Genomic DNA, 13,766 nt, shown 5'->3' on the forward strand with positions numbered 1-13,766 from the left:
AATTATGTGATGGGTTTTTGGGCCAAGCTAGAGACAAGGTGCTGTTACGATGGGTGGACTGAAAAGCAAAATCAAGTCTTCATGGACAATGTGGCAGTTGGGTCTACTCAAAATGGCGCATCGGCGTTTGGGGTTGATGAGCTTTCGGGCTAGGGTTTTTCAATGTATCCGGTGTGGATCTGTCTTAACTCTCTAAAAAAAAGTTATTGATCTCATTTTTAAAAAAAAAATGTTTGCCAATAAAAAAAATATATATATTTGCTTGCCAATAAAATATATATATGTATTTGTTTGGACCAATGACATAAAGAAAACGTACAATCCCAAATATGGGTGTCATATTTCTCACTTATGAAGTCCAATCGTGTGATAAGATAAACCGACTAAAGAGTAGACGAGTCAAACAGAATGGAAATTTCCTATGGGCTTTGAAAATAATGATCCAATAACGCGTATACGTATGCCCATAGGGAAACCTAGTAAACCGACTTAGAGTAAAATAAGGAGGCCGAGTGGGGACCACACTTTTTTCCTCTATAAATACACCTCTCCACCCATTCTCTAACACCCCTTTCCTCAAATCTCAATCTCATTCTCTCTCTCCCAACTCTCTCGGGTTCCTCTTCAAACCCTAAACCTAAAATTAAAAAAAAAAACACACACACCAGACCAGACAGCAATAACTGTCTCATCATCTCACACATATATACTAATAACAATAAACATATCAATCATCAGTAGTAGTACCAGAAATTTGTTGGAATTTTGGAATATCGAGATTTTGAGAAAGAATGTCTCGGTGTTTTCGTTTTCCACCACCGGGATACAAGAAGATATTAGAAGAAGAAAAAGGATCTGTTGTTATTATTAAGGTTTGTTGAGCTTAGAGAAATTTTCCAATGGTTTATTTATGCTCAACTTACCAAAAAAAAAAAAAAAAAAAAAAAAAAAAAAAAAATTGTAAAATAAATAAATAAATACTCTGAATGAAGTATTCATGTATTGAACATGTTTTATTGTTGAGAAATTATAGCATGAATTACTAGTTGTTAAGACTTTTGTTGGAGTTTCGATTCCGAGAAAGCATATTTGGGCGTTTGGTCTAGTGGAATGATTCTCGTGTTTAAGTGCCAGAGGTGGCGAGTTCGATTCTCGCAATGACCTGTTTAGTTATAGTTATCTGATGTTGTGAATGGTCCTGTTTTTCACTAGAGGTTGGTTAAGGGATTAGGAATTGACAAGATCGAGAGTTCGATTCTCGCAACGCCCTGTTTAGTTATAGTAGTTGTAGTTATCTGATGTTGTGAATGGTTCTGTTTTTCACTAGAGGTTTATAGAATCAATAGGCTATCAACTTAGTTAATAGAGTGGTTAAGGGATTAGGAATTGACAAGGTGGCGAGTTCGATTCTCTCACCGCCCTGTTTAGTTATAGTTATCTGATGTTGTGAGTGGTTCTGTTTTTCACTCGAGGTTTATAGAATCAATAGGCTATCAACTTAGTTAATCGAGTGGTTAAGGGATTAGGAATTGACAATGTGAATTGTAGATGGTTGTGGTATGGTGTCAAATGGTACGTTGATTCTTTAGGGTCTTGGTACTGGCTTAGATATCTCGTGTATAGATCACGTCCCCTGATTAATATTTGGACAACTTAAATTTACCCTAGTTTTGAAATGGTTAAGCGTTCGTGGTACAGTCTTAGTTGACTTATAGCACTTACAGATAATTTGGAATTTCTAGTTTTAATTTGCTAGAAATGTTCACTTGAGGCATACACTTGTTTAGATGTGTCAGATATAGGAAGCCTTTGTAGAGAGGTCATAGATAGAGTTGAGTGTGTTTTTGTCTGTGTTGTAAGTTTGTTTCAAAAATCAACATGGCGTGTGTACATGCTCTTTTAAGCATTATTGCTTTACGTATGAATGTTATAGGACATGATAATTGATGGGCATTCCTCTCTAGCATGATACTAAATTTATGGTGTTATGGTGCTTTGATGTTCCAGAGAGAACGAGACCAAGCGGAGAAGGAAAGGAGAAAGGAAAAGAAGCGGGAAAAGAAAGAAAAGAAGAAGAGAGAAAAAATAGAAAAGAAGAAGAGAGAAAAAATAGAAAAATTGGGGGCAAATGGAGAGGTTGAAAAGAAAAAACAGAGTCACAAGGAGGAAGGGGGGCACACGGAACATAAAGTAACTCTTTGTAAGGAAATGAAAGAGTGTGAAATTGAGCAGTTGGAGAGAAGTGACCTCTCCGAAGAACATGGGCAGCCTGCCGGAATTCTAAATCTCTGCGACTCGTCTGACAGCACTCAGAAAAGCCGCAAGAGGAAGAACCGCAGCTTGCCCTCAGACGGCAACCATAACCAAAGTGAGTGTCTTTATGTTATTCTCTTTTTTGGAGGATATGTTGTTTGGTCTGCTAGCTTCTCATAGTTGTACTAAAAAGTTCTTTCAATAATGAAAGGCACCATGCTTCGAATTCGGCTGCCACTCCAAAGGCATAAGGATCCAGAAAAACTGGTCATCAAAGAGCAGTTATGCTCTACATCAGGAGGAACTGAGATCATTGCCCAGAAGATGGCTGATATTAGTTCCAATTTGACCATAAAACAGCCCTGTCTTGATTCTGGGAGAATTGAAATAGCAGTTCAAGATAGTGTCAAACATGCAGCTGTTGCAAAGTTGAGTACACGTAAAAGTATCACTCCTCAAACAGATGTGCAGTTGAGAGAGACGCTTGACAACTGGGTTCCCTCAGCTGTACAGTTTGAGCAAATGGATGCAGAAAATTTGGAATGGCTCTTTGATATGCCTCCTTCCAAACATGAAGCTAAAAGATCTAAAGTCAGTGATGGTGCGTCTTGTCGTGAGAACCCTAGCCTTTGGCCAAGGGCCTGCTACTTGCCTGAGGTTGATATATATGCGTTACCATACACAGTGCCGTATTGATCTTTTATTATAATCAGCGGCCAAAGGATGTGAGCGCTTCAAAATGACCAAAAAGCTTGCAGGACCACCAGTTTTCTGGTACTTCACATTCCCATTGTTGATGATCGGAGAGTCCCTTTGGTGATAAAATATGAGTGTTGTATATCTGTCCAATTTTTTTGATTCACCAAAGTGCTCAACAATATTCAGGTGATCAATGGGTTATGTCAAAGTTGATTACTGGTGAGAGCTCGATATTATAAGAGGATGTATTGCAATTTGCAAGAAAATGTGGGCGTTAAATGGCAAAATTTAATTCATTCTTTTTCAAAATATAAGATGTCGCCAGTTGCTCTGGTGTTATTTTAATCTTTTGTAAAATGAGCCTATGATCACTGCAATCAATTTAAAGTTTTAAACAATGTTATTTTTTTGGTAACTAATTTCGATTTAAACAAGGTTTATGAATATACATCATTGCAAGTCGCAACGACAATTAATTGCATAACAAATGTCGGCAGTTTCTCAAGATGTTTGGTCTGGAAACACACTGGTTCATACAGTTTATTACAAGACCTTATCAATTACACAGAGACACGCACATGGTTCACACTGGCTCATAAACAAAATACTTACCATACAGCACTACTATAGCATGTACTCCATCACGTATAAGATGAGCAGAACCTTCAATGAATCGTAAAGAGGGTATGCTCTATCAACCATCGAAAACATTACAGCTACTTGTTTGTAACCTTCCTGGTTTGTTGAGGTGCATCAGATTGGCATTTGCAGTGTCACTTGATCAACACTAGCATTCTCTGGCAACTCAAAACTCAGTTGAAGCATAAGCTCAGGGTTTTGACCAAGCAGGAATTGCAATGCTGTCAAATTAGTTGCAATTGAAAACACCCCAAACCGCTAAAACTAAGAATGTGTTTGTTATGATGGAAACACTATGGAAAGGAAAGGAAAATAAGAGTGGTCCACTTTTTCCATAGTTTTTAAGGCGTTTGTTTATCAATGGAAAGGAAATGGGTTTTTCCATATGGAAACAAATGGAAAAGGTTTTGTGTACTTAGCTAACCCCTGAAAATTTTGTGGAAAGGAAAGGAAAGGAAATAGATAGATAGGGGCTTACTACTAATACACTCCACTCAACAATACAATTATTCATTTCCATAGTTTTTGCAAACAAACATGATTATTCCTTTCCTCAATTTTTACTTTCCTTTCCCCAGTTTACCAAACACATACCATTTAAAATTATTTCGTTTCCATTCCATTCCATAGTGGACCACCTATTTTATTTCCTTTCCTTTCCATGAGTTAAAATTTAACAAACACACTTAAGAATAACCAAGTACACAACAAGTCAGTGAATAGTGATATTAGAAAACATATGAAATGCATACAAATTTAAACCACATACAAATTTCAGCATAACAATTTCATCAAAGGGAACCGTCGTTGAGACCTTGTTTCTGAATCCACACACTCCAGCCGCCGCTCAAAACTCCTAATCTCAATCGGAAAGGTACTTATTTCCGTAGTTCTTATCTAAAGTTAGTGATTTTGAATGCAATACAGAGTTGGGTCTTTTGGTTTCCGAATTTCCAAGTTGGGAATGCATGCCTAAAGTTTTTCTTATAGTTAATTTCATGAAAAGTTCAGTTTTTTATTGAGATTTTGGTATGATTGATTCAGGCATGGTATCGTCACTCTTTAACAACTAATATGTTGTAATGACAGGGTTGGAGATTCTTGGAGCAGTAATTGGCTTAACATCACTCGATCAATTATATTATATATAAGGTCAGTTTATTACACATTTTCTTCTTCCTTGTTTTTTAATTGGGTCATTCATTGTTAAAGGTTAACAACATAACCATGTTTTGCAAACTTAAACTCTTGGTCTATCACTTATTTGAAATTTGAGCTAACCAATTCTACTGATAAACTTCATTGATCATTGTAATGATAGTAGGTTTGACATATGCTTAGAATGTGCCTAGGATCAATGTTATAAATAAGTTTTCCTGTTTGTTGTTTGCTGTGAATTTTTAATTTTATTTCAACCTTTAACCACCATAAGAGCTGAACTGTGAAAACACCATGCGTAGAGAAATTGTGTTTGCTATCACGTTCTTTTTAGATTTGTAGAGGTGGATAGCATACATATATGGGGCCATGAGGCTTTTGTTTCTTGCTTTTTGGGTGTGCTTTTCTTGGTACGTGTTTGTGACACGTAAACTCGGTAAGTGTTTTCAGTCCTTTTTTTTGAAGTGGGGGGGAAGGGAGGGTTAGGTTGGGGTATGGCTTTTAAGGTGTAATGTTTTTCCCTTTCCCTATTAAATTAGTTCTTCTGATTGACTACACAACAGACTCTGGGATTTATGCACTAATCCTTTTGACCTGAAATTTTACTACTTTGTCTTTTCCTTCTTAAAACCTCTGTTTCCTTTTCGAGGTGGTTCAGAAGTTGGTACCAAAATTCATTAAACGTTTTGTCATATCATGTACCTCCCCATTTTTCAGCCTTAGCTTCCTCCTTGCCCCAAATGGTTAAGTGCCATAATTTGTTGTTGTGGAATGCAGGCGCGTTGGCTTTTCCATATTTGCTTTGTGCAATTATGATTTTGTTGCAACTTAGAAATGGAGTGCAATATATTCCATTTGTGTTCTGTTTGATATTTTTGGTTTCTACTCTGACGTTTTGTTTGGGTTTTTGATATGGAATAGTTTTTCGTATGATTCTGTATGTGCGACTGCGAGAATCATTTACTTGCATGGGTCGGTTCTGCAGTTGTTTACTTTAGATTTATAGTAGTGTTGGCACATTCAGTCCCCTATGTGTGTATGTTGGGAGAAAATCTTGAGTAACATTCCCTGCGTGACCTTTTTTTTTTTCTTTTTAAGTAACGTATAACATTGTCTTTGAGGACACTTGCAGAAAAAATTACTATATTGTCTTTGAGGAAAGTCCCACTAGAATTAATGTGCGTCCCCATCAAATGTCTTGTTTATCTTTGGGACACAAAAAAAATATCTATAAGAGGGATGGCTTGGTGCTTCTCTCCAAGTGTTATCTCCTTAGAACTACTCCATATACAAAAGTGCATGTATAAAATTTTCACTTGTCTAGATGTATAAATTGCGAACTTGATCATATCTCCTTACCGACTACAATTTTCTGATGGCTAAATTTGATCATATTAACTAGCAAGAGATTGCAAAAAGCATTCTCATAAAGTCATAATTGCATTTGTCCACGGTACAGAAGTTCACACGAAATTGCGAACTTGCACAAATATTTCAGTTTTTGGTCATACAAGATAAGGGATTTCCAGCAGGACTATTGTAGCAAGATGAAGCACTTTGAATAAAAGTTTTGACACAACATGTATTTTGGTTGATTCCATCCTGTAACAATTCACATTTATTGCACACTTCCAAAGCTAACACTAAAAGCTTTTGATACCACTCACTATTACTTTCCCTGTTTCTCAAGCTAGCGAGGTAATTTAATTTGGTTTTTGGTTTTTGTTGAAAATTTTGACCTTTTCGATTTAATATTAGAGTACATGTAGTATTGTTCTTTTAATTTATGAGCTTAATGTAACCAGAAAGCTTGGGCCAATCCTCAGTTGTCGAAACAAACATGGCGAGTGATCAAAAGAAACGAACTTTAGAAGCATTAGAAAAAAGATTCGCACTTGCTAAAACTGAAGTCCAACAACAACAACATCAAAAGAAGAAGAAGACACATATCCAACAACCACCCCAAGAAGAAAAACAACAGGTTCATACTCATACTCTTTCTGCTTCACTTACTACTGTGGCGGATGCAGGGGCTGAAACTGGTCCTTCAAATATTTCTCCTCAAAAAGACACACCCAAAACACCATCCTTCAGGAAAGGTATGTTTTTTATATATTGAGAGTAAAATAGTGATACTTTATCCACTAGGAGAAAAATATGTATGGTGAGAGTAGTTAGGGATACTTTGTTATGGTTTGATGATAGTGCTTATAGAGAGGCATATTAGGGAATGTTGAATGTAGTGTGAGATACAATGTAGGGTGGTTAGGAGTTTGGTGTAAATTAAATGATTGGAGTGTGAATTTTGATTGCTGTGTTTTTAATATTGGACCTTAAGTAGGTTAGTAGGTTGTCATGTCATGTGATAGGGTGTGGCTGTAGAAAATTTGATTGAATTTGTGTAATTATTGATAGTGAATGTGGTAGTGTAACGACAGAGCTTGACGTAACCTAAGCCCTTGAAACATTTTCCCCTAACTTACTTTGGACTTTTCACCAAGAAGTGCCTTACATTGGGGTGAGCATGCAGCATGCTTTATTATCTTTTTTAGAGTGCAGTTGGGTGTTGAAGACGACATATTTTGGGGGATATAGAGAGACTGTATATTTGATAAGGTGGTGCTTGACTGTGGGATAGAGCCATAGAGGCATGGAGAGTAGAGTGTACTGAGGTGTTGAAGATACATAAAGAGTGTTTAATGAATATGGAGTGCCATATTCTTTGTCAGACCTACTCAGGTCTGCTTCTTCAAAAGCGGAGATTGGGGAGCAAATTCCTTCTGTTGATTTTGTTTGAAATTGGTCTCAAGGGGTTTATAGAGTAGTCATATCTTTGTCTATATATTTCATTCCGTAGTTAATAGAGGTTAAAATCTCTCATGCTATTATAGTTCGGTAGGGGCAGCAGAGTTGGATGAATATCATCTTGATTGTGGACAGGTTTTGGAAGACTTACCAAGACAACTAATCCCTTCCAAAAACTTTTTAAACTTACAACTTTAACCAAGCATGCCTTACTTGTGAGTGCCTGCAGACATGGAAATCCTTGCAGAATCTTTAGACAGAGACACTTATGATTGGAATAGTTGTTAGGGGATTCTTTTGTACAATAGTATTTCTTCTTTGTTGTGATTTTTCTTTTGTAAAAGAGAGACGTCAGTCAACAAAAAGTAGGATTGGAAAAGTGAAAAGGGAATGAGAAAAGTGTAGCGCAGTTAGTATTATTGGTATTAAGGAGACTTATCAAAGTAAAAAAATTGGTATGAAGCAGCTGTTCTTTTCTAGTAGATTTTATTGATACTTCTAATAGACTATTACATCTCTTAACCTTATGGAACTGCATAGATACCCTAACTTGTGTTTTTGTGTATGTGTGTGTGATAAATACATGATTACTTTAACATTCACTTAAATAAATTATATTTTATCTAGTAGAATTGACAATTCTCTTGGTACCATACTGTGAACGGCATATCAAGATTGTATGTTTGTTTAAACAAATATGATTGTTAATACAAATCTTGAAAATAAGCATTTTCTTCACTCTGCCACCCTAAATCCTAATTAGCCCTTCTGTCTTGACTGAACCTCAGGGCGTTTTGCTTTCGTTGGTTATACACCAGGGGCTGGTCCTTCTGGAAAGTCAGGTGACTGTTCCCTGAATTCAATTTTTGTTCATAAAGTTTTCCTTGACAATTACTCATCGTGTAGTAATTTATTTTAATGTAATAGTAGATTTGTGGTATTTATATTTTGACAGATGTGGAAGCAAATGATCCTACATATTATCGGATCCCTCAGTCAGTACACGAGAATTTGTTGAAAGTAGGGGTTAAGGTAATTTTTTTTTTGATTGGTTCATATGGATATATTTTTCTAGAAAAATATAGTTACATAGAGGGTAGGATGAGGTATCCTGCTATACAAGAAATCTCCTAAGAGAGAAAAAAATAATAATAAGGACAAAAAAACAAAGGTTACAAAGATTTTGATAAAAACATGTGAGACTCCTAACAGCACACAAAGTGCTCAAAGGGTATGTCCTACATCTCCTTATCAACCTTTGTCAAAAAGAAGAGTAATCCCTTAATTAACAACTCATCCATCTACATAGTCGCTTCCACTCCTTCCAAAGCCTCCTATTCCTTTCCAGCCAAATTCTCCAAATGCCGCGTCCCTTCTGAGAACTGAGAATGGACGTTCGAGAACCAAGAAGCAAGAAGCTAATAAGATCTTCACCGAACCAGGAAACCCTCAATGGAGATTTGACAAATAATTGAAGAAGTTCCAAATCCGCCTAGAAAGGGACAACTGATAAGGTTATGACTTACTGATTCACCATCTGACAAACAAAGGGGACACAAATAACAAGATGTTTCTTGAAATTACCTTAACAAACAAAGGGGGTTAAGGTAATTGTTTGTGAGGGTATGACTCACTAATTCATCATCCGACAAACAAAAGGGATAAATATAACAAGATGTTCCTTGAAATTACTTTAACAAATAAAGGGGGTTAAGTTGATTGTTTCCTTTCTTCTTTACAACATAATGCTGACTTTGTTTGTAGGGGTGAAAGTTGAGTTGGTTTATGCTAAGATTGAGAATGACTGTTTTGTAGCTTTCAGAAAAGGTTGATAACACTCTGCACGAGCTATTCCAAAAGGGCGATGTGGCACAAAATTACATGCATGGGTCTAAAGTCATAAATATCGATAATCGGTTTCTACTCGATGGTTTTGTACAAGGACATGGTGCATCGGCTGCACGTTTCAAGGCGAAACAGGGTCATTTAAAGCGTTGTAGAAGGCACATGTCCATGAAACAGCATAGGAAATGTGGTTCATTTGATTTTCCTCCGGAGTCACGCAAGTAAGTTTTGTAGCTCTTAAGACACTCATGTATTGCCTTATCTTGGAAGTTCAAATAAATATAAGTATGGGCTACTTGTACTTGTTGGTGTCATATGAGTTTATGAACCTCATCAGGCTTGTTCTATAGATAAAAGCGTTTGAAGTTGGGAATGTACTAAAATAGATATCATTCAGTTACTAGATTTAATAAGTGAACTGAATGACGGGTAGAACATAAAAGATACCTTCTGCTTTAATGAGCTAGACAATAAATCCGTACATGATTTAAGGTTTTTCTACACAGCTGTGTTTAATCTGGATTGCTTAGTCAGTGGATTCAAACAGGAACCAGTAGACTATAGTTGGAGAAGTAAGTGATTATTCTTTGATGCTGGATGTGTGCCATCATTAGTGTTGCTAAACATGTGCCTGCCTGTGTTAGACCTACAAACCCCTTTTATATACTGATGTGAGTTAGGGTTCATTATCATCAATTAGTCTAGTTTCTTTTCTAGGTTGTTTCTAATTACGAGTTTAGGTATTGCTTTTAGCTTCCGTTTCCATTAGTTTCTAAATTGTAAGCCTTCCAAGGCTGGCCAAGTTAGTTTTTGGGATTGAATAAAAATTAGTTATAGATATATATATTGCATTGTTATTGTTATTGTTATTGCAGTCAATTATATATCAAAGCTTAAGGGTTTAGGGTCTTCTTCGTACGAGGTTTTCTATACATAATAATGAATATTGGTGATTCTGATTGATGCCTAACACTGGTTATTTGTTGCAGGTTTGAAATATTCGAGCCAATGCATGAAATGTGGAAAGAATATGTGCTGAAACTCATCAAAAATCCAGGGTGAGATATAGATGGAAACCAGAGATATTTGTGAAAATTTGTTTGATATGTCATGTTGCTTAATGACAATTTTCTGTTCTTCGTGTACATTAATATTCTGTAAATGTTGCTTCCATTGTTGCAGGAACACTCAAAATATAGCTCGATGTCTTCTCCACGCCGACTTACATGGAGCTATTTTTAGAGGTTGTATGAGAAACATATCCTTTTCCCGGCCTAGTGTATTATGTGGACAGGTTTTGCCTGCATAGTTTTTGTCATTGTTTTGTAGTATACACACTTGTCTAGATGTCACTGTGATTGATGGAGGTCTCCTGATTGGTGGCCGAATTCTTGGTCTAGATTTCCCAAATCAAAGAAATGAACTCTTGGTCTAATAAGAATCATTATCCTTACCTCTATCCTAACTATTGGGAAACGGACTCAAAACTTGAATAAAACCAACTAAGATTTCACCTGGAACAGAGTTTCATTGCTTAGGTTGTTATTATTAAGATCCCCTCTCTTCATTATGCTTGGACCTTTAGCTGAGCTCCGTTCAGGTAGCCCTCTTAGTGTCTGTTATGTTTGTCTGCATGATTACTAGAAGAATGCCCACATTTTATACCTCAAGATATCCATTGTGCAAATATTGATTTTCTTACTGTTTCTTGCAGTTGCCGAGTGTAAAGTAACTTCATACTTGGGAGTTAGTGGCATAATGGTTCGAGAAACAGCAGAGACTTTTGGGATAATAACACGTGATAATAAATTTCGAGGTGCTATGCATTTTAAGTTTGTCAGAATAAACCAATGATATCCACTGGAAAAAGAAACTTGCCTTCATCTGTAGTGATTCATTTCTTGCTTCAGTTGACATGAGTTTCTTTTGCATGTGTATGTATATTGCTTTACCTTCACCTTTCCAAAAACTTCCTTTTCCCCTTTGTGGTTGTTTACTTGCATGTTTTTATGCTTAAATGGAATTTGTAGAGAGTGGGAGCTCTTGCTGACTAGCTGTTTCTGTACATCTTTTGCAGTTGTGCCCAAAAGGGGTTCTGTTTTCTTATTTCAAGCTGATTGCTGGAAGATTACATTGCATGGAGACGAACTTGTTTCCAGAAAATACGATAAATGATGTTGGTAAAGATGAACGTCTATTGTAATGGATCCAGGACATATTTCAAGCAGATATCAAATACCGCCATGTATGATCCCAAGCTTTGCATTGTCCTTTTTCCTTTGTATTGCTGGTTGTAGACTGAGGACATAGTCGTTGAAGCCCTGTCTGGGAATGCCAAGCTCTGATGTATATTGGCGTCAAGTGGGACTCTGATAGGAAATCTGGAAGACAAGAAATTATCAATCCCGACTCGAGGAAGTTTTTGTAGCTGTACTCTGTGACTTATAGGACTCACATACTATTTTGTGCCACCATGGAGATTTCTATTGTGCCACCATGGAATATTCGTGGGTTTGTGAAATGATTGTCTGTGGAATATTGACAGACAACAAAGTGAACAAACTATTATTCCTCTTCGTAAAGGGAAGATGAACCTTTACCAAAACAGATATGGAAAGTGACACAGAAGTGTGACAACTGACAAGTACAATGTTAGTTAAATATTATTCTTTGTTAAGACTCCAAGAGAGATTATAGTAATCAATCTAATAAGTTCATGCATTCATGGAGCTGATAGTTGTGCCAGACATGGAGCAACACTACTTATGGGACAAAAAGTATATGGTGAGATGTTCGACCTCCATTCATGATAAATATGGAGAATCATTATACTACCTATTTTAGGTTAATCAACTAAGGTTTAATGTATTGAGCTTGATACACAGCTGATGATACCCTACTTGAATTCTTCATATCTTTCTTATTTTTTCATCTTGTAATCTTTATTTTTTTTTTTAATTAATCAATCAGCCTTTTAACAAAAAAAAATAAAAAATAATGTGAAGAGTATATAAAGTTATAAACTCATTCTGACAATCAGACTAAGTTAAACAAGTATGCAAACGGTACTACAAATTGGGGTTTTTTTTGTTTGAAATCTTCAAACCAGTCACTCAGAAATCTATTATCTATTACTATACTAGGTGTAACCCGTGCCTTCGCCACGGAGTAATATAGTCATTTATAGTATATCAATTTCAATTGAAGAATTTAAATTTGTACTAAATAAGTTAGTGGATATGGTTAATTGACTGTGAGATAGTTAAATTAATCAAAATTAATTTGTCGTAAATTTGTTAGAGACAAACTATATGTTGAGATTATAGAACATGATGTTAAACAATACAAAATTATTTAAAGTGTTGAACTTAGTAGGATGAGAGAAGGCTTTAAGACATTTTGAAGTTTTGAGGATATATAAGTTTCCTATTTTTTTCTCATTTGAAATGTATGTTACGTGGATCATTCGAGATTTTCGTACATTCCAATACTAAACCCTTTTGTTGCAAAAACAGAAGTACCAGGAGGAAGAAGTGATGGTCAATTTGAAGTAACCAATCTATCACCAACCAAAAAATCTGTATTACTAAAACCCCACGCTAGAATCCTATGTGTTTCAACTAACCGTCCAGTTGCAGCACTAAAACCAACATACATTTCATCTAAAAAAACAGCATAAAGATTCAAAGAATTACTAATTAATGGCTTTTTAGGCCTTGCCATACCTGCAACAGCCTTAGTAACATTAAGTAAAGAATCCTGATAATCAATCCAAACTTGATAATTAACACCAAACTTATCCATTTTAACATCATCCGAATGTTCAACAGAATCAGCAAACTGAATTCCCAACACATGGTTATCTTAATTTCCATCATCATTTGTTCTATCACCACCTTGTATATATATAGTTGCACTTGGTGAAAAAAGGAAGACTAAACCATCACCAGGCAAAGAACCTTTTGAAGTTACCATAGAGAATATAAAGGAGGTGTAGAAAGGAATAATCTTTGTAGAGTTTGGTGTTCTCGTTGGTATCTTTGAAACGTAGAAAACACGAGCCATGTCCGGAAAAGAACTTTTGGTGAGTGTTAAAATGTTAGATTCTTCAAGTGTTGCGCTTCCATAAAGTATGAGATTTGAGGAGTTGAATGTGTGGAAGATGAATTCAATAGTTAAGATTGGTTGAAGAGAAATGAGTTTGATGAAAAAGATGAAGAGAAGAAGAAGTTTTTTTGCCATTGGAGTGTGAACAACTGGATATTTTATGTCATATTGTGTTGAACGTACACCATATCAAGCTGAAACCAAATCATTTGAACCCTCTGAACAAGTCGTAAGCATTAATTAGCTTGAATTAGCGGTGT

General features: G+C 35.9%; 2 protein-coding genes across 9 annotated transcripts in view; both read left to right on the plus strand.

Annotated features, from left to right (window-relative positions):
- Positions 1-547: 547 nt before the first annotated feature.
- LOC147478876 (uncharacterized) overlaps positions 548-13,766 on the plus strand; it is a 33,893-nt gene continuing 20,674 nt past the window's right edge. Inside the window, exons 1-3 of one of the 3 annotated variants that reach the window (XM_086582614.1) lie at positions 551-1,214; positions 1,330-2,368; positions 2,465-3,350. In XM_086582614.1, coding sequence (XP_086438740.1) covers positions 1,966-2,368; positions 2,465-2,949 — 888 coding nt within the window. In that variant the 5' untranslated portion in view covers positions 551-1,214; positions 1,330-1,965 and the 3' untranslated portion in view covers positions 2,950-3,350. Of the gene's footprint in view, positions 1,215-1,329; positions 2,369-2,464; positions 3,351-13,766 lie in introns of those variants that run through there. The other 2 variants (XM_086582612.1, XM_086582613.1) reach the window with 2 other exon arrangements.
- Positions 4,278-12,120, plus strand: LOC147478877 (ribonuclease MRP protein subunit POP4-like). Of its 6 annotated transcripts, none has more exons than XR_015207694.1 (10): positions 4,278-4,465; positions 4,681-4,743; positions 6,555-6,848; positions 8,343-8,396; positions 8,510-8,586; positions 9,370-9,620; positions 10,389-10,457; positions 10,582-10,643; positions 11,114-11,333; positions 11,477-12,120. XR_015207694.1 is itself a non-coding variant. In XM_086582606.1 (10 exons), exons 3-10 carry the CDS (start codon positions 6,590-6,592, stop codon positions 11,572-11,574), a joined length of 972 nt encoding a protein of 323 aa, XP_086438732.1. In that variant the 5' UTR covers positions 4,280-4,532; positions 4,636-4,743; positions 6,555-6,589; the 3' UTR covers positions 11,575-12,120. The 6 variants fall into 6 exon arrangements, 5 of the variants coding, with proteins under 5 accessions (XP_086438732.1, XP_086438731.1, XP_086438733.1 ...); XM_086582606.1 differs by having other exon boundaries at positions 4,280-4,532; positions 4,636-4,743; positions 11,114-11,215; XM_086582605.1 differs by having other exon boundaries at positions 4,280-4,493; positions 11,114-11,215.

This window comes from Coptis chinensis, chromosome 9 (genome assembly GCF_015680905.1).
Source record: "Coptis chinensis isolate HL-2020 chromosome 9, ASM1568090v1, whole genome shotgun sequence".
In the NCBI taxonomy this organism is placed as follows: Eukaryota; Viridiplantae; Streptophyta; class Magnoliopsida; order Ranunculales; family Ranunculaceae; genus Coptis; species Coptis chinensis.